At 37.7% G+C, this 26,875-nt stretch overlaps 1 protein-coding gene across 3 annotated transcripts in view; it reads right to left on the reverse strand.

Moving 5' to 3' along the window:
* The window catches only part of prdm5 (PR domain containing 5), a 316,540-nt gene that overhangs the window by 111,440 nt on the left and 178,225 nt on the right, over positions 1-26,875 (reverse strand). For all 3 annotated transcript variants that reach the window (XM_039751133.1, XM_039751132.1, XM_039751134.1), the window contains 2 exons: positions 17,524-17,684; positions 4,379-4,472 (listed from right to left, as the gene is read on the reverse strand). In XM_039751133.1, the coding sequence (XP_039607067.1) occupies positions 4,379-4,472; positions 17,524-17,684 (255 nt within the window). The remainder of the gene's footprint in view (positions 1-4,378; positions 4,473-17,523; positions 17,685-26,875) is intronic.

Genomic DNA, 26,875 nt, shown 5'->3' on the forward strand with positions numbered 1-26,875 from the left:
GAGGATAATGTGTAAAATAAGACTGGCTTTGCTACAAAGTGTTTAAATTGGAAAGTGAATGAGGCAGCTTTAACTATGAAAACACAGGCCTGTTAAACAGCCACTTTATTGTATAGATTGAAAACCTTATAATTTTTACTCTAATTCAAATTCTGTTCCTAGGTCACTACTAAACATCACAATATTTTAATTTACTAGGCAAACCAGATACATTGTAGTTATTTCAGATTAAGATTCAAATCATTGGCTCCCTGAGAATTTCAATAAGCATAAAAGTGACAAAAAGAAGCCTTCAGAAAAAAATGTGCACATTAAAATCACAATAACACTAAACTTGAAAAAAGGAAGTGCCACAGGACACATAACTCTGACTTATCAAGGTTAAACTTTCAGCACAGATACTAAGGTGTGATTGATAGCGTGTTATTTAGTGATAAGAAAAGCAGTGAAAATGCCACTGAGGTAAAGCAGGACTAAGATAAACTTTAGAATCTCAGCAGCTCCCCTGTTAACAAATAAAAGCTTCCCAAAGCAATAAATGGGGGTGGGTGTTAAACATTAGTAAATTATATATACACAAATTAAGACACATGCAATGTGGACTCTGACTGAACTTTTTCAGCAACAGAACATAAACTCTTGCTGGCCTTAGGGTGGAGGGTACTATAAGCAACATTTGTAAAGATGGACTACAGCAGACTGACATACAAGTTAAAAAAAAAAAAAATCTATAAATGAAGATACCATGGGGGAAAAAAAGACACAAAATTTACAAGCATTAATCCTATGAGAATGTTAAACAGTTTCATTAAGCAGACATATATATATATATATATATATATATATATATATATATATATATATATATATATATATATATATATATATATATATATATATATATATATATATACTGTGTATCTCGCCTCATGCAGTATGCAGGCAGTTCCTGGAGGATGAAGGAATTGATACCATTGAATGGCCCCCAGGCTTGCCTGACCTAAATCCAAAAGAACACCTTTGGGACAGTATGTTTCGGTCCATCCAACACTGCCAAGTTGCACCTCTGACTGTCCAGGAGCTCAGTGAGGCCCTGGTCCAGATCTGGGCAGAGATCCCCAAGGACACCATCCGTTGTCTCATTAGGAGCATGCCCAAACATTGTCAGGCATGCATATAAGCACCTGAGGGCCATTTAAACTACTGAGTATGATTTTGAGTTGCTGCAATGAAATGTTGGCAAAATGGACTAGCCTGCCACATCATTTTTTCACTTTGATTTTCGGGGTGTCTTTGAATTCAGATCTCTGCAGGTTGATAATTTTCATTTCCATCAAACGATATGGCATCCTTTCATTCCTAACACATTACCCAGTCCATATCAGTATAGATATTCAGCATGATTTTTTTTTTTCCCATTGAGATCTGAAGTGTTTTCAAAGTGTTCCTTTCAATTTTTTAGAGCAGTTTATATATATATATATATATATATATATATAATATATATATATATATATATATATATATATATATATATATATATATATATATATAATATATATATATATATATTATATATATATATATATATATATATATATATATATATATATATATATATACAGTGGAACCTCTGTTGGCCAAACTTTTGCCTCGGTTCATGACCACACACTCGGTATACGACAAGCCAGTTTCCCTTTCGGTTTGTGCATGTTCAGTCTCTCCCTGTGCATTTCCTGTGCAGCGAGTGAGTGAGCGAGAGAGAGAGAGAGAGAGCGCCACACACACACACACACACACACACACGCACACACACGTGCGCGAGAGAGAGGCAGGCACGCACAACACATGCACACACACACACACACACACACACACACAAAAGAGAGCGAGCAAGAGAGGGAGGGCTGGTAGCATAAGGTAGAAAAGGCATGTTTTTGTTTTCAGTTCTGTTTACAGCGATTGGTTCATAGCGATTGGTTCATAGCGTGCATTGTGGCATGTTACTTTTCTTGGTGGTTTATTAAATTACGGATTTTCAAATGTTCATTTTTTTTTCCCTGTGCTTAAAACTCATTAAAAAAAGTGTTTTTAGTAAGTGGTTCCCAGCACTATAGCGTGAACTATTGCAGTGTTAGTTTTCTCTGTTGTTCAAGGTTTTCTCAGTGTTATTCAATGTTTTTACATTTAGTTTACTATTACGCTGTGCATTCTATGGTATGATTATATTTGTGCTTAAAAGCTAAAAAATATATATTTACATACAGTTTGTAACGACTAGAACGGATTAATTGTATTTACATACAATCCTATGGTGGAAATTGCTTCGATTTACGACCAGAGTTTTGGAACGAATTATGGTCGTGAACCGAGGTTCCACTATGTGTGTATGTATGTATATATATGCATGTATGTTACTTCCCCTGTGTAGTTTGAAGTGTTGGCCAAGAAAAATCTTTACTCTTATATTTCTATACAGAAAATGCATAACAATGCACCTAACAGTGACTAGAACTGGGTATTGGCAAACAGTGTGAAAAACATTCCATGGGTTAAAAAAAAAACAAAAAAACACCTCACTAACTTGAGTCCCATAATACAAATGTCGGTTACCCTTTTTGTAGTGTAAAGCGTATTAAATGCATGCCAAGATATTACTAATACTCACTTCCAGGAACTTGGCATACAATATAAACAGGAATGGTGCATTCCCATAATACAGTGCTTTTTACAACAACAACAACATTTATTTATATAGCACATTTTCATACAAACAGTAGCTCAAAGTGCTTTACATATTAAAGAATAGAAAAATGAAAGACATAATTATAAAACAAAATAAATCAACATTAATTAACATCGAATAAGAGTAAGAAGAAAAAACAGAACAGAACAGAAAAAACAAAAAAACTCCAGACGGCTGGAGAAAAAATAAAATCTGTAGGGATTCCAGACCATGATACCGCCCAGTCCCCTCTGGGCATTCTACCTAACATAAATGATTTTAAAGGAATTCTTGACCACTGAATGACATGGAGAAGCAGATCTTCAATTCAAAAGTACTGTATTATGGGAATGCACCTTCCCTGTTTATATTCTATGCTGAGTAGAATTTAAAAGCTGGTAATTTTTATGGTTTCAATTTCCATGCTTCTTAATCATAACTCTATAAAATATATAATTGTTGCTATCACGCTAAAACGTAGCTTTGACATCCTGATTCTATCTAGTATTGTTTTCTTTCACTCATCTTTCTCTTGTACAGTACCTCTTTAAAAATTCTCTTTCCTAAAACGGACCACTACTGCAAATATGGAGTACAGTACCACCACCAACACAAGAGCCCATAACTATGAAATGGTTTAGTCAACCAACTACTGAAAAAATGGATGTTACACTCTGAAAAGAAATGCTTGAAACATCTCAAATATATTGCCAAGATTTCTTTCTTCAAAGTAGAGAGCAGAGCAAGTGTCATAAGGGCCGGTATTAATGGTAATTTTGTGAAGGACAATGAAATTGGAAGTCATTTTCGGGAACCAATCAACCAACCATCACATATTTGCTTACACTGAGAGATGAATAATTACTTTGATAATGATGGTTTATGAATGGGTCAAATTACCTATATAATACACTAGTCAAAGGCCAGCTAAAACATTACATTAGATTAGGTGACAACAATATTCATTATACTACTGATATAATAAAGTTTCCCTTTGAAATATTTTACCTGTTCCTCTATAAAATTACACCAAACTAAATCATACTGAGATATTTACTTATTTTACTCAACTTGTATGAACATTTTTTTTAGATAAATATATATTGCTTATGCTTTAACAAAGGAAATTTAAAATATACTCTTAATTTGTATACACTGTCGTGTGTGCACATGGGAGACAGCTTAAAGGCCTGGGTGATGAAATTCTCAGCTGAGACAGAAAATGGCGGTGTGTTTTGATGCATTCCCCATTCGCTTTTGTCATTATTTACATAATACTGTAAATATGATTCAAAAGATTGTGTGTGCTTTAAGAAGCAGTATCTGAGATGTGCAATCACAAGGCAGGAATAAAAAATACTGTAGCTACTTTGTTTTATCCTTCACTTGTTTTATGTCATTAAATATTATTCAGATACACAATTCCCACTTAAGAGATAAACAAGAAAAATGTTTTAAAATGCATTAAACAAAAACAAATGTACCATAATCAGATCTCTGGAGACTAAATTTTATAGTTGATATCAATGGTTTAATGCCTTCTGAATACAAGCTCTCTATCAATCATACATGGTAGCAAATTTACTCACATAATGAAACCATTAAAATTATGTACCTTTTTTTTTTTTTTTTCTAGAAAAATTTAAGTCTTACCTGTATGACTCCTGATGTGAACTCTCAGAGTTCCATTACTTGCAAATTTCTGGCCACAGTATGGACATATTTTTTCCTTTTCTCCAGTATGAGTCTATATGTATAATAACAGAAAAAATATGAATACAATGACAAATATCCTTTTAAACTTGAATAAGACTTTAAATTACTATACAAAGCATATTTTCATAAGCACCATTTCTTACTAATTGTTTTTTCTATTATTATAAAGATGACTTGCCTGGTGGACAGGGAGAATGTACAGTAGGCAGGAAAAGGGGTAGACAGTAGGGGCAGGGCACAAGCAAGACAGGAAAGCAGAGAGTGCAACAATGGCCAGATGTGGTAATGCTCATCAACATTCTAGAGCTGGAGAATGAAGGCAATATGCCCTGTACAGTATGTGTACTGGATGTCCTAGAAAGGCTAGAGACTGGGCCCGCTCAGGAAGGAGAGCAAGAAAGGTGACCTGTTTCTACAGACTGCTACAGAGCATGCAACTCAGCATTTGACAGGAATGTCTGACCCTAATGATACCATAAAGTAATGTAAAAAAGAAGCAACACTTGTGAGTTGACAGAAGAAGAATGTGAAGGGTGCAGGAGTAGTAAGGGGAGTTGGAGGATCACTAATGTAGTGTCTCTGCAACTATAGTAGAGCTGCTGTGAAGCCATCTCAGATCACAGCTGAAGTGACCCCTCAGTTTCATAGTGCTGTCCAGAGGGCAAGTGTTTTATATTTTTCAACTACTCCTAACTCCCAACCCCTCAACTATGCTAATTCATCTATTGCATTATGCTATTTAACAATACAATATTTGTTTGGGGTTTTTATTGGTATATTTCAAATGTGCCTTTTCCTTAGGGAACTGTCTACAAATTGAATGTCTCAACCAAAACAAAAACAAACTAGAATTCAATCATATAAAATACACAAATAGATCATATTGTCCATGATATAATGGCATCAGTAGAGTATCACTTTTGATACTCCATTTTCTGGTGTTAATACAGTTTTGGTTTTAGGTTAGAAAATTACCAGTTCCACTCAAATGTATAATTCAGATATAATGTGTAGGCTTACGCTGGAAAAAAGGATTAAAAAGATTCTTTCTCTAGTCTCAAAGAAGGCATAATTCAAGATAAATATTTTAAACATAAGTACTTTTGTTTTTTGAATTGGATAATTAAGACAGATAGTCTATTAGATGGCGGGATCAGTCAATTCAATTTGCTTTTATTTTACTCAGTTGATGTGAAACATTCAATTTTGAGTGATCTAGCACTTCAGGTGAGGGAACTGGTTTTGTCAAAAAGGAAAATGCGTGAAAGTGTGAAATGTATACATACTCAGAACACCATATTTTGGTGAACTTCCCATACAAAAACTGGTGACTGACAAAAAATCCTGCATTGCATTTCTTTTACTAGATTAGAATTATACACATATACCTGTATATATACATATACACATACTGTGTGTATATATTGTAAGATATGGCCGGCCATGTACCCGGCCAATACCCCCAAGCCGCCAGGTGGAGCCCTCTTTGCAGCATGGAGGTCCCAGAAGACCAGCAGGGCATTATGGACCATGTAGTTTTTGTGCACCGCCCTGCTGGATGCCATGGGGGCCACGAGAGGGAGCTGCAGGAGGACCGAAGAGTTCTTCATGCCCTATGACCCGGAAGTTCGTCATAGGAAGAGCGGCGGCTTCGGGTGAGAAAAACATTATTTACCCTGACCCGGAAGGAATAAGGACTTGTGGACTGTTGGGAAGGAACACCTCCGGGTCAGGGAATATAAAAGGACTGTGGGAGCTCCCAGACGATGAGCTGAGTTGGGAGGCAGGGTGGCTAAGCGTCTGGGAGTGGAGGATTGTTTATTATTGTGGTTTGTTGTTATTGGAGAATTGTGGAGAGGAGCGTGCTTTGTGCACTTTATTATTATAATAAATATCATCTTTGGACTTTTACCTGGTGTTTGACGGATAGTCTGAGGGTACAAGGGTGCGAGAAACATCTTATTCTATTACTATATATATATATATATATGTATATATATATATATATATATATATGTATATGTATATATATATATGTATATGTATATGTATATATATATATATATATATATGTATATGTATATATATAAACATATATACACATATATATGCACACATATACACATATATACACACATATATATATATTTTTTAGACATAGACTTAGTTCCTCCCACGCCAGGTGGCGCATTGGGCACCAAGAGATCGCCAATGAATTCGGTTAGCGGCAGCGTCCCATTATATGTCTATAGTGCATAGGTGTTCATTGAAAGAACGTTGCCATGTTTGTTTTGAGCGGCCACGCTTTCATGTACCACAGGCGGGCGTCCAGCTCATAGCGATCTTTGGAAGGCGATGTATTAGTTGCTGGAGGATGTGGCCAGCAAATCGAAAGCGGCATTCCGCTACAGTGCTCGCTAGATGTTGGGTAGCTGTACATTGATGGATTTCGTCATTACTGACGTGGTCCTGGTAGGGGACTTTCAGTATTCGCCATAGGCAGTGTTGCTGCAGATGACTTCCAAGTTTGGCTCGCATATATCGGCGTAGGGGTGAGGATCGTATTTAGCAGTCGTATCTTCGTTGGCAGTGTAATGCCGTTGGATCACCATATTGGTCCCAGTTGTCGCATTATCAATACGGCAGGCTACGTCGATGTCTGTCTCCCCGTCAGGCGCCATGGTGCTGCCGAGGTAGGTGAAGCGGTCGACTTCCTCAAGCTGTTGTTGGCCGATGGAGACCAGGATGTTTGCACGGGCATAGCCAATGCACATGACCTTGCTCTTGGCCTTACTAATTCGGAGCCCGATTTTTGCCACCTCACGTTGTAGTAGTTCAGTGAGATCGCAGAGGGATTGTTGGGTGGGGCCAAGCAGAGCGATATTGTCCGCGAAGTCCAGATCTGCTATTCGTCTCCCATCGCGGCCCTGAAGGCCATGGTCGGCGTGTCCAAGGGCGTGGCGCATGACGAAATCAAGTGCCAGCAGGAATAGAAATGGTGAAATGATACAGCCTTGGCTCACGCCCGTGTCAATCCGGAAGGCCTCAGATATGCCATAGTCCGTGCGTACGTAGCAGCTCGACTCGTGGTATATATTTCGTAAGATATTAACGAACTTCACTGGGATGCCATAGGCTCCGACAATTTTCCATAGTGTCTCTCGGATACTGTCGAAGGCCTTAGTAAAGGTTGATAAAGTTTATAGACAGTTTTTGCTGCAATTCGATGATTGTTCGTAGAACAAAGATTTGTTCGGAGCAGGATCTCCCATTGCGGAACCCTGCTTGTTCCTCATGGAATAGATGGTCAACAACTTGGCGTAGGAGCAGGATAGAGCAGAGCACTTTGCCTGGGATGGAGAGGAGAGTAATTCCGCGCCAGTTGTTGCAGTCGGCAAGATTCCCTTTCTTTGGAATTTTTACAATGACCCCTTTTCTCCAGTCTTCTGGGACGGTCGCTGTTTCCCACCTGTTAAAGAGAGATGTAAAACGGTCTATAAGTGGTTGTCCTGCGTGTTTTAACATTGCGGGAGCGATTTCGTTCATGACGGGTGCATGACCAGTCTGAAGAGCTGCAATCGCCGACTTGGTTTCGGCTGGCATGATCGGTCCAACTTCGACTGCAAGGTCGTTTGTTGGTGTTAAGAGATCGTCCGCGAATGTTGATGTGGGTTCTGGTTGGTTCAGGAGCTCAGCGAAGTGCTCAACCCATCGTTTTTCTAGTGCTTCGGTGGTTAGCAACAGGTGAACGTCCTTTGCTTTAATTGGTACACCTCTCCTGCTGGGCGCGCCACTCAGCTCTCGGACAATCCTGTATAGTGTTTTAGTGTTGTTCCTGTCCGCGGCTTCTTGCCCCTCATGTCCTTTCTTTTGATCCAATCACGCTTATCTTGGCGGCAGCTTCATTTGACCATTCGATCAGCAGCTCGGTAGCACTCCTCTGCCAGGTCCTGGTGGCTCCCAATCTTGTTTCAAGCAGCGCCATGCATCGATTAGGTCCCAGGTATTATCTTTTATCCAGCGTTCTCGTTATGTGCCTCATCTTCGACCGATTGTAGTTGTGGCACTTTCAATGACAGTCTGGTGGAGTCGTTTCCAGTCATCCTCAATCGATTCTTCGCCGTCTGTTTCTGCGGGTATTTCAAAGCGATTTCGGAGCTCGAGTTGGAACTGCTGGGCTACGGGCGTCTCTTTGAGATCTGTAACATTGAAGGTTCTTGGTCGTTGAGGTTTAGGCGTCGATCGCACAAGTTTTAGCCAGCATTTGGCGACTAGTAGATTATGGTCAGAGCCGACGTCTGCTACTCTCCGGCTTTTCACATCTAGCAAGGACGAGCACCATCTTTTGCTGACGCAGATGTAACTGATTTCGTTTTTGTATAGTCCTCCTGGAGACTGCCACATCATCTTAAGGATCCTTTTGTGCTGGAAAAAAGTATTTCTGATGCATAGATTGTTCATGGCGCAGAGTGAGCGCAGTCGCTCGCCTTTGTCGTTTGTTCGAGCGCCTGATCTATGCGGACCCATTGTCACCTCAAAGCCCGAACGGTCGCCATTTAACTGAGCATTGCAATCACCGAAAACACGGAGCAAATCGTGGTGTGGTGCGATCATCAGCTCGTCTTGGAGCTGGTCGTAGAATGCTTCTTTTGCTGCTTTGTCGGATTTCTCTGTTGGGGCGTATATCTGGATCACTGTGAGTTTCACCTGTCGGGATCGGAAGCGGGCGGTGATAATTCAGTCGGAGACCGTTTTCCAATCCGTGAGCACTGCTGCCGCCTGTGGTGATAGTAAGAGTCCAACGCCATGAGCATGTTTGGTGCTATGGCCAGACTAGAGAAGCGTTTTTCCATTGTTAATTATGCGTCCTGACCCCGCCCATCGTGCCTCAGCGAGGCCTAAAATGTTCAGGTGGTAGTCATCGAACGCTCAGAGCACCTGGGTGAAGTAGCCAGTTCGATAGAGCGACTGTACATTCTATGTTCCGATTCGTGTTAGTGTCTTAGCATCGGGTGTTGGATGGCCACAGATGGGCTTTGTTCCAGCACCGTCACAGGGGATCTGTCTCCATTGCTGGTTAGTTGTATTTGTTGTGATTCTCTTGGCGTTTCAGTAGTGGGTTTTATTTTTACGGGGTCGGGGTGCTGGACCGACACCCAACCCTTCTCCTTTTCCATTCGGGCTTTTGACCGGTATATACATATATACACACATATACATACATACATACATACATACATACATATACATATATATACAGTATATATATATAGTATATATATATATACAGTATATATATACAGTATATATATATATATACTGTATATATATATATATATATATATATATATATATATATATCCATCCATCCATCCATTCTCTAACCCGCTGAATCCGAATACAGGGTCACGGGGGTCTGCTGGAGCCAAACCCAGTCAACACAGGGCACAAGGCAGGAACCAATCCTGGGCAGGGTGCCAACCCACCGCAGGACACACACAAACACACCCACACACCAAGCACACACTAGGGCCAATTTAGAATCGCCAACCCACCTAACCTGCATGTCTTTGGACTGTGGGAGGAAACCGGAGTGCCGGAGGAAACCCACGCAGACACGGGAGAACATGCAAACTCCATGCAGGGAGGACCGGGAAGCGAACCGGTCTCCTAACTGCGAGGCAGCAAGCGCTACCACTGCGCCACCGTGCGCCCTATATATATATATATATATATATATATATATATATATATATATATATATATATATATATATATATATATATATATATATATATAAAATAAATACACACTGCTCAAAAGAATTAAAGGAACACTTTTAATCAGAGTATAGCATAAAGTCAATGAAACTTATGGGATATTAATCTGGTCAGTTAAGTAGCAGAGGGGGTTGTTAATCAGTTTCAGCTGCTGTGGTGTTAATGAAATTAACAACAGATGCACTAGAGGGCAACAATGAGATGACCCCCAAAACAGGAATGGTTTAACAGGTGGAGGCCACTGACATTTTTCCCCCCTCATCTTTTCTGACTGTTCCTTCACTAGTTTTGCATTTGGCTACAGTCCGTGTCACTACTGGTAGCATGAGGCGATACCTGGACCCTACAGAGGTTGCACAGGTAGTCCAACTTCTCCAGGATGGTGCATCAATACGTGTCATTGCCAGAAGGTTTGCTGTGTCTCCCTACACAGTCTCAAGGGCATGGAGGAGATTCTAGGAGACAAGCAGTTACTCTAGGAGAGCTGGAGAGAGCCATAGAAGGTCCATAACCCATCACCAGGACCAGTATGTGCTCCTTTGGGCAAGGAGGAACAGGATGAGCACTGCCAGAGCCCTACAAAATGACCTCCAGCAGGCCACTGGTGTGAATGTCTCTGACCAAACAACCAGAAAGATTTCATGAGGGTGACCCAAGGGCCCCATGTCCTCTAATGGGCCCTGAGCTCACTGCCCAGCAGCATGCAGCTCGATTGGCATTCGCCATAGAATACCAGAATTGGCAGATGCACCACTGGTGCCCTGTGCTTTTTACAGATGAGAGCAGGTTCACCCTGAGCACGTGACAGAAGTGAAAGGGTCTGGAGAAGCCATGGAGAACATTATGCTCTCTGTAACATCATTCAGCATGAGCAGTTTGGTGGTGGGTTAATGATTGTCTGGGGAGGCATATCCATGGAGGCAAAATATCATGGCAAAATGGACTAGCCTGCCACATAATTTTTTCACTCTGATTTTTGGGGTGTCTTTGAATTCATGGCTCTGTAGGTTGATCATTTTCATTTCCATCAAACAATGTGGCATCCTTTCGTTCCTAACACATTACCCAGTCTATATCAGTATAGATATCCAGGAGGATTTCTTTTCCCCATTGAGATCTGATGTGTTTTCAAAGTGTTCCTTTAATTTTTTAAAAAGTTTATATATATATATATATATATATATATATATATATATATATATATATATATATATATATATATATATATATATATACTATACATATATAAATACATACACATATATATATATATATATATATGCATACATACATACACACACACGTGTGTGTTTGTGTGTGTGTCTGTGTGCATGTGTGTGGTTTTGTCTACAAAAACAGTTAAACACCCGTTATTTGTGAAGCAGGGATATTCTGATCATTCTGATCCCTGATCACTGATAAACATTCAGAAGAAACAGGGCTATTCCAGTGTTTTCCTTAATAACATCCTGTCAGCAAACAGGACTAATGTCCTTGCTGAAACAGATCGCCCTTTAATGAAATGCTGCCAATACAGTACAACAGAAATCAATGGGTGGCTTTCAGTCAATGATAAACCAGCCTCTGTTGAGGTGAAAAATGGGAGGTACTGTGGTTGCTATCAATGTTTTCTGGTAACTCAGCTTTTGAGAAGAATCTGTTTTATGGGGTGAAAAAATAATGACCCTTAACAGATATGCTTAATCAGTAGTATAGGCGACCCACGATTTGTGAGTTTGTGTGCGTTTGTAAGCGTATATGTGCTTGTGTGTGGTTTTGTCAGTTTTACTATAAAAACTGTTAAACATCAGTTATTTGTGAAACAGGAATATTCTGGTCATTTTGATCCCTGATCAACATTTAAAAGAAACTCCAGTGTTTTCCTCCATAACATCCTTTCATCTAATGGGACTAAGTTCCTTGCTGAAGCAGATCGCCCTTTAATGAAATGCTTGCAATACGGAATAACAGATATCATCAGGCGGCTTTCGGTCAATGATAAACCAGCGTCTCATGAGGTTAAAAAATGTGACGTACTGTGGTTGCGATCATTGCTTTCCGGTAACTTGGCCTTTGAGAAGAATCTGTCATGGGAGGTACATCAGGGAGCGAGTGAGGTGGGTGCATTAAGCCAGGGCGGGACAGAGCGGGGCAAGGAGGCGGGTTATCTGTGCGAGTGTTTTAAATAATGAAAGGAAAAAAAGTGCTTTGAAATAGAGGACCCCCAACCAAGACGGCTTATGAAACAAAATGCGACAGACAGGCATATGCTACTTGTATAAAATATGCACAATAATGACAACAATGTTGAAGCAACGATGAAGGGAAATGGAGATGCTAAACTTGGGTGGCCACGTTGTGCCTGCCCGTAAATCCCAAACGATGTATATATCTAAAAGGATCTATCTGAACCAGTATATATATCTGAACCGATGTATATAACTAAACCAATCTATTTAAATCAATATATATATCTCAACCAGTGTATATCAACCAATATATATATCTCAACCAATGTATATATATCAGAACAGATCTATGCAAACCAGTTTATATATATTTCAACCAATGTATATATCTGAACGATATATATATATATATATATATATATATATATATATATCTGAGCGGATGTATTAAAACCAATCTATATATTCAAACCAATGTATCCGGACTGATATATCTGAACCAATGTATATATTCATGAACCAATCTTTTTTTTCCTGAATGGCCCCTCATAACACACTCATAACACACACACACACACACATATATATATATATATATAGTGGTCTATGGCCGGCTTGTCATCCCAGCCAATACCCACAGGCTGCAGGATGGAGGTTCCCCGGAGACCAGCAGGAAATCATGGACAATGGAGTTTTCATCCACAGCCCTGCTGGATACGACAGGGGCCGCTAGAGGGAGCTGCAGAAGGAGCAAAGAGTCATATGTGCCCTATAACTCTGAAGTGCGTCATAGGCAAAGTGACAGCAGAAGTGACGTACTTCCAGCATGAAGAAAAGGACTTTTTATCTGACCTGGAAGTGATAAGGATCACATGAACTGGGGATTGGAACACTTCTGTGTCAGAGACTATAAAAGGACTGTGACAGCTCCCAGACGGCGAGCTGAGCTAGGTGGAAGGGTGGCAACGCGTCTGGGAGTGTAGGATTGGTTTATTGTGATTAGTATTGTGTATTGGATGAGTATATTGGATAGGGTGCTTTTTGCACTGGTGCATAAAAATAAAGTCAACATTTGGACTTTTATCTGGTGTCTGGAGTGTTGGACGGGGTTCAAGGGAGTGATACTGCCCTTTATATATATTCTTATATAATGCGTTACTGTGTCTGTCCATTTTGTCTGTCCAGGAATTTAAATCACCTGTAGCTCGCAAACCGTTTCACCTATTGACCTGATCTTTGGTACACATATACTACGTGATGTCTACTATCCACTTTTGGGATGATGATTTTTATTACTTTACTTTATTTTTCTTTTATTGTAAAATCAACTCTCAGCAGTGGCCGTGTGGCGCATGCGTACGGGTGCCTTTCTCATCCCTACCACCTTCGCTGTCACTTCCCCTACCTCTTCATATCTTAAATCATTCTTGAGGCAGATTGAATGCTAACATGCCAGCTTAGGTGAAAAATTAAGAAGAACGTACTAAGTAACTGCAACACAAAAACTGACTTAATTAGTTTTAACGCCGTACTGGTATACATATATATATATACAGTAATCCCTCGCTATATCGCGCTTTGACTTTCGCGGTTTCACTCTATCGCGGATTTTAAATGTAAGCACATCTAAACATATATCACAGATTTTTCGCTGGTTCGCCGCTTTCTGCAGACAATGGGTCTTTTAATTTAGGTTACTTGCTTCCTCAGTTTGATTGCCCAGTTGATTTCATACAAGGGACGCTATTGGCGGATGGCTTAGTAGCTACCCAATCAGAGCATGTATTGCATATTAACTAAAACTCCTCAATGCTATAAGATATGCTTCCCGCGCGGTGCTTGAGATTGTTTGCTTCTCTCTATCTTTCTCGCTCTCTCTGCCTGGCCGGAGGGGGTGTGAGCAGAGGGCTGTTTGCAAAGAGGACACGGACGCTCTTCTACAAAATGCCGCTTTATCGCGGTGCTTCTGTATACTTAAAAGCATGTATTGATTTTTTGATTGTTTGCTTTTCTTTGCCGGCTCTCTCTGACATTATCTGCTCCTGATGGCGCTCTTTTATGACGCGCTCCTTTGAAGATAAGATATGTTTGCTTTCTTTTAATTGTGAGAAAGAACTGTCATCTCTGTCTTGTCATGGAGCACAGTTTAAACGTTTGACTAAAGGGTGTTATTTCATGTCTAGAGGGCTCTAATAATGTTAACAGGGTGGGAGAGTTTATAAGGGCTTAAAATATATAAAATAACCACACAAACATATGGTTTCTACTTGCGGATTTTCACCTATCGCGGGGGTCTGGGACGCAACCCAGCGATCGAGGAGGATTACTGTATATATATATATATATATATATATATATATATATAAATAACGCATCGACAAGTTAGAGGGACATATCACTTTATTCAATTGTTTTTATTATGGCATTAGAATACCATAAAATTGTTTATTTTTAATTATCCTAACAAAATAAAGTGTAGAAAAATATTACAAAAACTATCTCAAAATAAAGGTATGACTTTCTTAAAAGTTTTTCTTTTTAGACACATCCATTATACGTTTTATACATATAAAAGATAATATAGTAGAAATTCAGGGTCTAATGCCTTCAACTATGGTTTATTTGGCCAGTATTTGTGCATGAAATTATTCATAAGAAAAATCATCTTAAACTCAACCTTAAGTATGATAACAAAGTCATCTGGAATGCACACTATTAATTTACCAGCATTATATATATGTATATATATATATGTATGTGTATATATATATATATATATATATATATATATATATACATATATATATATACATACATATATATATATATACATATATATATATACATATGTATATATATATATATATATATATACATATGTATATATATATATATATATATATATATATATATATATATATGTATATATATATATATATATATATATATACATATGTATGTATATATATATATATATATATATATATATATATATATATATATATATATATATATACATATGTATGTATATATATACACTGTGTGCACAATTATTAGGCAAGTGAGTATTTTGACCATATCATCATTTTTAATTCGTATATTCCAACTCCAAGCTGTATTAACTTGAATGCTTATTGGATTTAAGCACGTCAGGTGATGTGTATTTGTGTAATGAGGGAGGGTGTGGCCTAAGGAGATCAACACCCTATATCAAGGTGTGCAGAATTATTAGGCAGCTAGTTTTCCTCAGGCAAAATGGGCCAAAAAGAGATTTAACTGACTCTGAAAAGTCAAAAATTGTAAAAAGTCTTTCAGAGGGATGCAGCACTTTTGGAATTGCTAAGATATTGGTGTGTGATCACAGAACCATCAAACATTTTGTTGCAAATAGTCAACAGGGTGCAAGAAACGTGTTGAGAACAAAAGATGCAAATTAGCTGCCAAAGATTTGAGAAGAATCAAGCGTGAAGCTACCAGGAACCCATTATCCTCCAGTACTTTCATATTCCAGAGCTGCAACCTACCTGGAGTGCCCAGAAGTACAAGGTGTTCAGTGCTCAAAGACATGGCCAAGGTAAGGAGGGCTGAAACCCAACCACCACTGAACAAGAAACATAAGTTGAAACGTCAAAACTGGGCCAAGAAATATCTGAAGACAGATTTTTTCAAAGGTTTTATGGACCGATGAGATGAGAGTGACTCTTGATGGACCAGATGGATGGACCTGTGGATCAGTAATGGGCACAGAGCTCCACTCCAACGTGGAGGTGGGGTACTGGTATGAGCTGGTATTTTTAAAGATGAGCTAGTTGGACCTTTTGCATTGAAGATGAACTCAAAATCAACTCCCAAACCTACTGCCAGTTTTTGAAGACACTTTCTTCAAACAGTGATACAGGAAAAGACCATGATTTTATGCAGGCCAATGCTCCATCACTTGCATCGAAGTTCTCCACTGCGTGGCCAGCCAGTAAAGGCCTTAAAGATGAAGGAATAATGACATGGCCCCCTTCCTCATCTGACCTAAACCCTATCGAGAACTTGTGGGCACTTCTTAAACGCTAGATTTACGGGGGAGAAAAACAATACACCTCTCTGAAGAGTGTCTGGGAGGCTGTAGTCACTGCTCCACAAAAGCTGATCGTCAACAGATCAAGAAACTGACAGACTCCATGAATGGAAAGGCTTATGACTGTTATTGGAAAGAAGGGTGGCTATATTGGTCATTGATTGATTGATTTATTTTTTGAAATGTCAGAGATGTTTATTTGTAAATTTTGAGGTGTTTGTTTATTATTCTCACTATAACAGATGAAAATAAACAAGTGAGATGGGAAAATTTTCATTTTCCTTTAGTTGCATAATAAATCTGCACACTAATAGTTGCCTAATAATTGTGCGCACATATGTATTCCCCTGATGATGTTCACACTCACATTTCCGTTGTGAAACATTCAGGTTTCAGGTTTATTAACATTTTGGATTGACTGATAGCACTGTGTTTGTTCCATATTAAAATTAATCCTCAAAAATACAACTTGCCTAATAATTGTGCACACAGTGTATATATATATATATATATATATATATATATATATATATATATATATATATATATATATATATGTATATATATATATATATATGTATGTATATATATATATATGTATGTATATATATGTATATATATATGTATGTATATATATATATATATATATATGTATGTATATATATATATATATATATGTATGTATATATATATATATATATATATATATATATATATATATATATATATATATATGTATGTATATGTATATATATATATATATATATATATGTATGTATATATAATATGTGTGTGTGTGTGTGTGTACAGGGTGGACCAGATCTAATTATGCAGATCCACATCATCTGGATGAAATTGATTTATGCGGGGATAATTCCAGATCGGCGCAAAAACGATTCTTCATGTCGTCAGTTCGCACACTTCTCAATGGTTTGGGATTTTTTGGGTGATTTTCTATGTAATAAACTTAAGTTATGGCGTAATGCAAATTGCATAATTAGTTCTGGACCACCCTATATATGTATTATATGAAATATGACTTACTTTTTTATGACTCTTTAGCACTGAAGGAGTCACAAAAGCCTTCTCACAAAGATCACATTTGTACTTTTTGTGTCCGTCATGTACAACTTGGATGTGAACATTCAAAGTGTCCTTTCTTTTAAATGTAGCATCACACTGATCACATTTAAAAGTTCTTTCACCTGAACAAAAAAATAAGACATTTTAGACAAATACTGCATAATCAGCTTAAAAAAATAATAATACTTGATTGCCAAAATATTCTTGACCACTGAAGAAAACAATTAGCTAAGATAAAACATAAATAAGCAATATCCATTTACAATGCTTTTTGCAGTCATTATATTTCAACAAATATCAAGAATGATGCACACAGAAATTTATAGGACATTATTTACATGAATTAATAAATTAACTAAATATAAGAGCTCTTTCCAAAGTTTATACACAATTTGTTTCAAAGCCATTTTTGTGGAACTGATCAACAACACTTTGTAAAATTGTAACCCCTAATCTCCTAGTTTGGTACTGTTGATCTTAACTGCCAGTTTGCTAGTTGCTACCTTCTATTATATTATCAAGCATCTTTTTTGTATTTTTGGCTATAAAAAACGTACTGTACAATTACACAAAAGTTTCCCTTAAACATGTTATGCTAAAATTTTGTCTAATAGCTGTCACCCTATAATGCTAGTAGTACAATAAAACCTTGATTACATGTCACTCAATTAATCATCAGTCTCCATTAACTGTCAGGGCAAAAAACATTGTGCATACCAGTGTCTACGTATTACTGCTACCGCATGATATACTGTGAGCTATGCACATTGGAACAACTTTCCCTTTTGCTAGCACACACTGTTCTTCCCCAGCCCCACGTGTCATGCCACATTTTGAAATCACAGTTTCAGTTACATACCTTCAGCTTTTCTCTTTTGTTATGTATAATTAAACTACTTTGGCCGATAAACATATGTGTTTGTTGTTGGAATTGTCACAAAAAACTGAAATTATTAAATGTTTACAAAATGATAAAAGAGCTTCAAGTATTGCTTCAATTTATGGAGTAGGAAGAATAACAATTAACAACATAAAGCATGATGCTAACGAACTTGAAAAATGTGTTGAATATGGAAATATGTTATTCTGTATTAATGTCAATATTCTTCTGAATTGTAATTTTCTCTTTAAATTATGTTATATTATGTTATCTTAATATATTGTGACGTGCAGGCAGCTTGTGATGCAGTGTGTGGGAGCAGAAAGAGCAGAATGCTGTTTAAGTGAAGGGACTGGGTGAGGGACTTCTGTTCTGTGAAGGCGGATGTGCCTCTTAGGAGATGAGTGACAGAAGTTAGGTGAAAAAGTAAGATGCGGCGAAGGAAGTTTTGAGTAGAGAGTCAGGAAACTATAAGTAGGAGTGTTTGCAGTATAGAGAAAGAGAGAACATGAATGGCAGGAAATAAACTGATTGGTAGGGAAAGCTTTCTTTTATTGTTCTGGAAATGTGCTATGTAACCCAGATAACAGAGTGTAAGACAGGGCACCATTTGTTACGGAATGAAGACTGCAAGTAAAATGTAGAAAACTCCAGTACCACTGAGTTGTATTTACTTATTATGCTGGTCAATACAATATTATATAAATAAATTAATTTTGTTAATACTATATTTTGTTAATATATATTTTTGTAAATAAATATTCTCTAAAGTAATCTACTGTATATCATTTTTAAAGTAACTGTTCTCTTATCCGTCATGGCCTCGGTCCCAACCCTTAACGGATAATCAAGGTTTTACTGTATTTTCTCACATGCTCAGTTTTATAAATCAAAATGCATACACAAGTAAAACTTCAGGGCATTTATTATTTCCCTTTTACGTTCACCAAAAGCTCTTGCATAAACATACCAATTTCATACATATATAAATGTTTAGTGTCTGGAATTTGCATAATGCAACAATGATAAACTGGGATATTTTTGCATTTTATAGTGTCAATAATAAAATGGTACACCCTGGGGTTAACTCTTTGTATGCTATGTTTGAACTACACCGTATCCCTGTTAATAGTTTCATTAACTAGCATGAGGCTTTGGTTTGTGCAATTGGGTTAACCGACTCCACATTATTGATTGTTTATGCTGGTCGTTACTACTCTCTTGAGGGGTATGTTAAATGACTTTCCTTTCCATCTAACTTTTAGTATTAATATTAAGCATTGTATAGTAATAGTATGCTTGCATAAAATAAAGAACGCAAGAAAACAAGAATAGAGAGACATTTATGCGTTTTCATTACCAGAATGAAGGAAAATTAAATAAATGGTAAACAGTAAACAAACAAAAGGAACTTTTGTAGTTAACTATATGAAAATAAAAAAAAAATACTCCCATTGTTTTTTGAACAATGTAAAAGAGCTTAATTAATGTTTTGTACTGGGATGTGGTATGAGCATGTTAGTCCAAGTGATGCTGACGGGGGCTCATCTGCTTCTAGAAATTATTTATTTCTCAGTCTTGTAAGTTTACTTTACAGAATAAGAGGTGACATACTTGAAAATCAATTGCTTTCCTGGGAGACCATATATTTTTTTTAACTATAATGTCTATTATATTAAACTTACAGTTAGAAACCAGCTTTGCCTGGTTATATCTGTAGAATGGGTTAACAATAGAATTACCAGCGCCTACGAAAAAACTCGTAAATTCGGCCCACCTTAAATCCCTTTGCACCTCTCCGTCAGCCTCATTTGTCCTGTAAATCTGTCGATAAGCCCAAGCAGCAAGCACCCTGTTATAGCATCTCTTCCCCCTACCACCGCAGCAGAACGGGTAAGTAATTCTACAAGTTCCTGCCTTGATTGATTATCTGTGAGTGAGCTACCCAGAATTGTAAGGGGAAATAATTTGATGTGTTTTTTTGTGTCTACAACAATCTATGTAAACACATTGTTAAAACAAAAATGTTTTTCATGTTTTAGTAATAAATGACAAAATGTAGACATGAACTGTATAATGTGTGAAGGCTGATGGCCAAATATCAAATAAACACTTTCACAAAAGGTGCAAGTACAATATGACAGCTTCTGCGGTGTAGCGGTTAGATCTGCCGACTTATAATGCAGAGGTCGCGAGTTCGAAACCATCTCCCCCACAAATTTACCGTTTTGAGTAGTGAGCTATTCTTATTGTTAATATTATACAATAAAAACATAATTTGTTTTGTGTCTGTAACAGCCGGAGAAAATTTATAGCACTTGTAAAAGTTAGCTTTTTTTTTTTCACTTTTATTCTCTTGGTCACAATCACGATACAACATCCATACCCATTCCCACCCATCTCACAAAGGATATGACACGGTAACTTTTTATCTGAAAATAGGAATAACTGTAGACGTGAGTGGTGTTTTGAGACAATGGAACTGGAAATTCTCTGACCTGGAGGGATAAAAGCTGACACACAAACGATGGTGAATCTGCCTGCTTCGCATCTCACTGTCACTTGAAATTTTTTTATTCAGTTTTATTGAGTGGTCCTGCTCACATTTAATTAATATGCACCTTATGGTCCATGATGTCAAAGCCGCACTGACATAGGTACAGTATATATAATATTTGGAATAACTCATTTTATGACCTGTATAGTACATTTTGGAAAACATTGTGGCACTGATGCAACATTATTCATATTAATTTGCATGCCTTCTTGCACTTGTAATCAGTGACCGTGTTTTTTTTTTTTTTTCGATCTCGATCTGTTTCTTTTGTACTCCATGACATGCAGAAGAAAGAATAGTGCAGAGAGGTCAGTTCCGCACTATATGCAATCATCAGATTCAAATGTTAACAGTTCCCACACACCCAAGGACCGTCCTTTCTACAATTACGACATGTGTGCCTGCTGCAATGTACACACTTCTCTCTGTGCTGTGCTTACTATTACACTGAAGGGGCTGGGGAAGCAGTGGTCTTGGAACAGAAGCTTGCTGATGTTGCATTCTCTTTTGCTTTATTTGTCACCTTTTCTTGTAAGAAGCGACTACGAAGCTCCTCTGGAAGGTGAGCCCCCGTGCATGCCTTGTACAGTACATGTGCATTGATCACCTCCAAGTCAAGCACACTTCTTGCACTGAATAAGCTCATGCCTTCTGGCGCACGATGTCAACGCAACACCAGGCAAAAAAAGAAAAAGACACATATATGTGACATTTTGAAGAAATCATTTTATGACTTGAATAGTACCAATCAGAAAACATTGTTGCACTAATGCAATGTTATTTGAAAACTAACTGCGTTAGATCGGGCGTGAATTTATACTGGCGCTGTTAGTTAGAGTCAAAGGAGAGCATGAACGTGACTGAGAGAATAAAAGTGAAAAAAAAAAAACAAAAAAAAAACTAACTTTCAGAAATACCATTCATTTACAGCAGGTAGGTGAGCAAGTGATCACGGATTCTATTGAGGACGACCCTAGCAAGGACCTTACCTGGCACCGAGAGCAGTGTTTTCCCCATGTAGTTGCTGCAATCAAGGCTATCACCCTTCCCTTTCCAGATAGGGACAACAAGTCCAATTTTCCAGTCAGTTGGGATGATGCCATTCTCCAAAATGGAAGCAAAGATTGCTTGCAATGCCAGGAGGACAGCTTGTACACTGTCTATGAACAATATTTCTCCATTTGAAATTTTTTACATTTTATTGTTATACAACACTGAATTACAGTGGATTTAATATGTTTTTTTCATACTGATTAACAGAACAAGACTCTTTAATGTCAAACAATTGATTATAGTACAAATGCACTAGTATCTTGAATGTCTATCTTGCAATGAGTCAGTATCATGGACTAACCTACTAAACGAAGACAAAAAAACATCCCAAGCAACTCAGAGAAAAGATGACTGAAAAGAACAAGTCAGAGGATGGATAGAAGAAAATATCCAAGTAATTGAGCATCCCTTAGAGTCCAGTTAAGTCAATCATCAAGAAATGGAAATAGTACAGCTGTAAATCTACATAGAGCAGGACATCCACATAAAATGTCTAATTATGCAATAAGACTAGTGAGGCAGTCTAGCAAGAGACCTATGATAACTCTACAGTGGCTGAGATGCAACAATATACAATAGCTATTATCCGGGTACCTGCATGCAAGACACAGCTTTATGGGACAATGGCAAACAGAAAAGCCACCGTTTTCAAAAACGCACATGACAACTTGGCTAGAGTTTGTCAGAAGGCATATGAGAGAATGTGTAGTCAGCTAGAAAAAGGTTCTGTGGTCTGATGAGATCAAAATTGAGTTATTTGTCCATCAAGCTAAGCACCACGTTTGGCATAAATCACTTCACATTATCAAAAACACACCATCCAAATCATGGTGGTGGCTTGATTGTGTTAGTGGGATGCTTTGCTGCAACAGGCCCTGTGAGGCTTGTGAGGGTAGAGTGTAAAATAGCTGCAAAACACAGGGATATCCTGGAGGAAAACCCGAGACAGTCTGCAAGCAACCTGTGCCCTGGGAGTCCAATTCTCAATCCAATTCAGAATTTGGGGCTGGATTTAAAACAAGTTGTTCATGTATATCTGTGCAACCTTGACAGGGGTTCGAGCAGTTCTGAAAAACAGAAAAACAAAATGTGAAAACGTATACTTTGTATAGGAATAGCAACAGCTTCAGAAGATTTCTCATCCTGATGTATTCCTCTCCTTGAATGTGTGGCCAGGAGTATTCTATTTACAGTTTTACACCAGAACCCAATCACACTGTACATGTAATTATCACCAAGTATATTAACAATCAAAATGCAATCATTTTACTGTACTACGTATCTGGTTAACACTAGAATTACCAGAGTTTACGAAAAACTCGTAATTCCGTCCCACCTTAAATCGCTTCTTAAATCCCTTCACACCTCTCCGCCAGCGCCCTTTGTCTTCTAAATGTGCTGATAAAGAGAAGCTGGGAGCAGCCGGCTATTCCATCCCCCCACCAATTTAGAACGTGCACGAACTTCTCTCAGCTCATGCCTTGATTGAGTATCTGGGAGTGAAGTGGAGTTTTAGAGTGGAAATAATAGATCGTTGTTTGGAACACACGCATTTCATGTCTGTTCAGTTTCTACAGTAATCTGTGTCAACACATTGTTAAAACAGAAACGTTTTTTATATTCTAGTAGTAGATGACAAAATGTAGGCATAAACTATATAATGTATGAAGCCTGAAGTCCAAATAGCAAAGAAACATTTTCACAAGAATCACAATTGCTCTTTATTCAAAAATATAACTGCAGAAACAAAAAGCCGCCTTAACATGCGACATTGACAGCAGTTTGTTGTAACTGCCTCCGTGGTTCAACAGACTCAGCCCCCGCTTGGGAATCAAGAGGTCACGAGTTCGATCCTGCGACCCTCCGTTTTGAGAAGTAAACTGCTCTTAGTCTTACTGTTTTAGAATAAAAGCATACATTTGATTTCAGTCTGTAACATCCGGTGCAATTTATGATCCTTGTAAAGGTTAGCTTTTTTTAAATTCACTTTTCATTCTCGCAGTCGCGTTCAGAATCAATCCATACAACCCCATCTGACACGGCTGTTTTCACTAAAGACGCGCTATAGCTCTGCAGTGTATCACGATGCATACTAACGCCAAACATCAAACCCCCGGGTTCTGACACACAAACGCTGTGAAGCTGCCTTCTTCGTATCTCACCGTCACTTGCTTTTCTTTTTATTCAGTTTTATTGAGTGTTCCTGCCAGTCCCCGCATGTTGCTGTATGCTGTTTCTTTTGTACTCCAGGACATGCAGAGGAAAGAATGGTAAAGACCAGTAACTTCGGCGCTATATGCAAGCATCAGACACTCCCCATCTGCCCGTGTCGTTCAAACACAGGAACATTTATTGGTGTAAAAGTATAACAAAAGTGCACTTTTATTCAAGTGCACTTTTTCCATCGCCTTTTCCTGTAAGAAGCAATGTACACACTTCTCTCTATGCTGTGGTTTCTATTACACACCTGAAAGAAGCGGGGGCTGAGTCTGTTGAACCACGGAGGCAGTTACAACAAACTGTCAATGTCGCATGTTAAGGCGGCTTTTTGTTTCTGCAGTTATATTTTTGAATAAAAGCGCAATTGTGTTATTCTTGTGAAAATGTTTCTTTGCTATTTGGACTTCAGGCTTCATACATTATATAGTTTATGCCTACATTTTGTCATCTACTACTAGAATATAAAAAACGTTTCTGTTTTAACAATGTGTTGACACAGATTACTGTAGAAACTGAACAGACATGAAATGCGTGTGTTCCAAACAACGATCTATTATTTCCACTCTAAAACTCCACTTCACTCCCAGATACTCAATCAAGGCATGAGCTGAGAGAAGTTCATGCACGTTCTAAATGGGTGGGGGGATGGAATAGCCGGCTGCTCCCAGCTTCTCTTTATCAGCACATTTAGAAGACAGAGGGCGCTAAGCGAGAGGTGTGAAGGGATTTAAGAAGCGATTTAAGGTGGGACGGAATTACGAGTTTTTTCGTAGGCTCTGGTAATTCTAGTGTTAATGACAGTATTTCAGATAAATATGATTGTTTTTGATAAAACTAATGCTGATTTGTTTTTGATGAAGAAATGCGGAATTAAGATAAACCATTAACTATTGTAAATATTTGTACAAGACTTTATTTTGAGAACATTAAACCTATGTTTGATGTAGCTGCCCTCTGTATGAACATTTCTAATACTGTAATATTTTATTGTATGTTGCTTTCAGTGTATGTCTGTGCTGCTTTCAATGTGTTTCATCATATAAGGAGACCACATATTAAATGCATTACCTCGCTTATTAACAGACTGTTTCAGATCCTGGAAGTTATTTGCATATACATATCTAACCAGAGCAGGTTGAAACAAAAGGGAACCACATGCCTGCAATTTCAAAAAAATGGTGTTGTTGGTAAGGAGGAGGAACTGAGCTGCAGCTGCAGGTAATATAAGGAATTGGTTGAAATGACCATCTGGGAGCAATGGACTCAAACAAAAAGAGAGGTATGTGTGTGAAGATCTGGAATTTTCCAGTGACACTTTTACAGTACATCTTGTCACTTTCTCATACCACTGAAATATTTCTTCTTATTTATGGAATGCATTCACCAGCAAAAGGCTATATTTATGTACCATCAAATAAGTGTTTTATTTTGAGACATTCCCTCTGTTTTAAAAGCATACGTGTTCTGTGTTTTACATTGTATGTTTTATACAGTGCCAGGAAAAATTATTTGCCACTTCCTCAAGTTTTTCCTATTATTGCAAATTTTTAGCACTGAATGTTTTATGGTGTTCAACCAAAATCTAATATTAGACAATGAACACATGGCACTTTTTAACTTACTCTCTTTATCTAGTTAAACACGAACTTGTACGGTGTGAAAAAGTAATTACTTGGTGTTAAAAAAACAATTAAAGGGATAGATTTACCTGATTGAACACAACCAGACTTATAGCTTGTCCTCAATATAAACTTGCTTGTTTTGCCCCTTACCATAACAGTCAAGTTGCCATCACAAAAATTTAACAAGCACATAGTACCCATGATTAAAGGAAATTTGTAGAGATCAGAAAAAAGCTGTTGATAATCTAATTGTCTGGAAAGGGCCAAAAATGAACTTCCAAGGATCTGGAAACCCACCAAACCACAGTAAGAGCCACAACCTCCAAATGGAAAACATTTGGAATATTATTGAATTTTTCCAGGAGTATCCAGCCTGCCATAATTACTTCAAGGGCACAGTTAGGAATAGTCTCATGAGTAAATATAAATAGGTAAACCGGCATCAATATTTCTAGTATCATACCAGAATTTGGTAAAGCAAAAACCAAGGTATGTTATGTGTGTTGTAACTGAAAAAGTAAAACTGCAAGTGCAAGGAAGTAGTTTACATTTCAGGTGTGAAACATTTACTCTATGGAATATCATTTGCTGCTGACTTGAGTTTGTGTTTTCCCTCTGCTCCATTGTTAGCTGGTCTTAGCTCATTTCTTTTTCTTCTCCATTTATCTTTATCCGACTATTAAACTCATCAATTTATTTATTTTTGCTAGCTTTAAGTTTTATTACGTTGGCCATGCTCTCTTTCTCAGGGGTAGGAGTTAATTTGTTTTCAATCCTATTTTTTGTAAAAATTGATCTATTTGTATGGAATGATTACAATAAAATTAAAAAACATTACAAAATAACATTAATGCACATACACAGTACTGTTAGGATCCATTTCTGTTAATTAGTTTGGAATTGCTTTGTTTTCCTATGTGTTTAAACTAATCGGTATCTTTATGTGTATGCATTAAATCATTAGTAATTCATAAAGTTTGT

This window comes from Polypterus senegalus, chromosome 4 (assembly GCF_016835505.1).
Source record: "Polypterus senegalus isolate Bchr_013 chromosome 4, ASM1683550v1, whole genome shotgun sequence".
NCBI lineage: Eukaryota > Metazoa > Chordata > Cladistia > Polypteriformes > Polypteridae > Polypterus > Polypterus senegalus.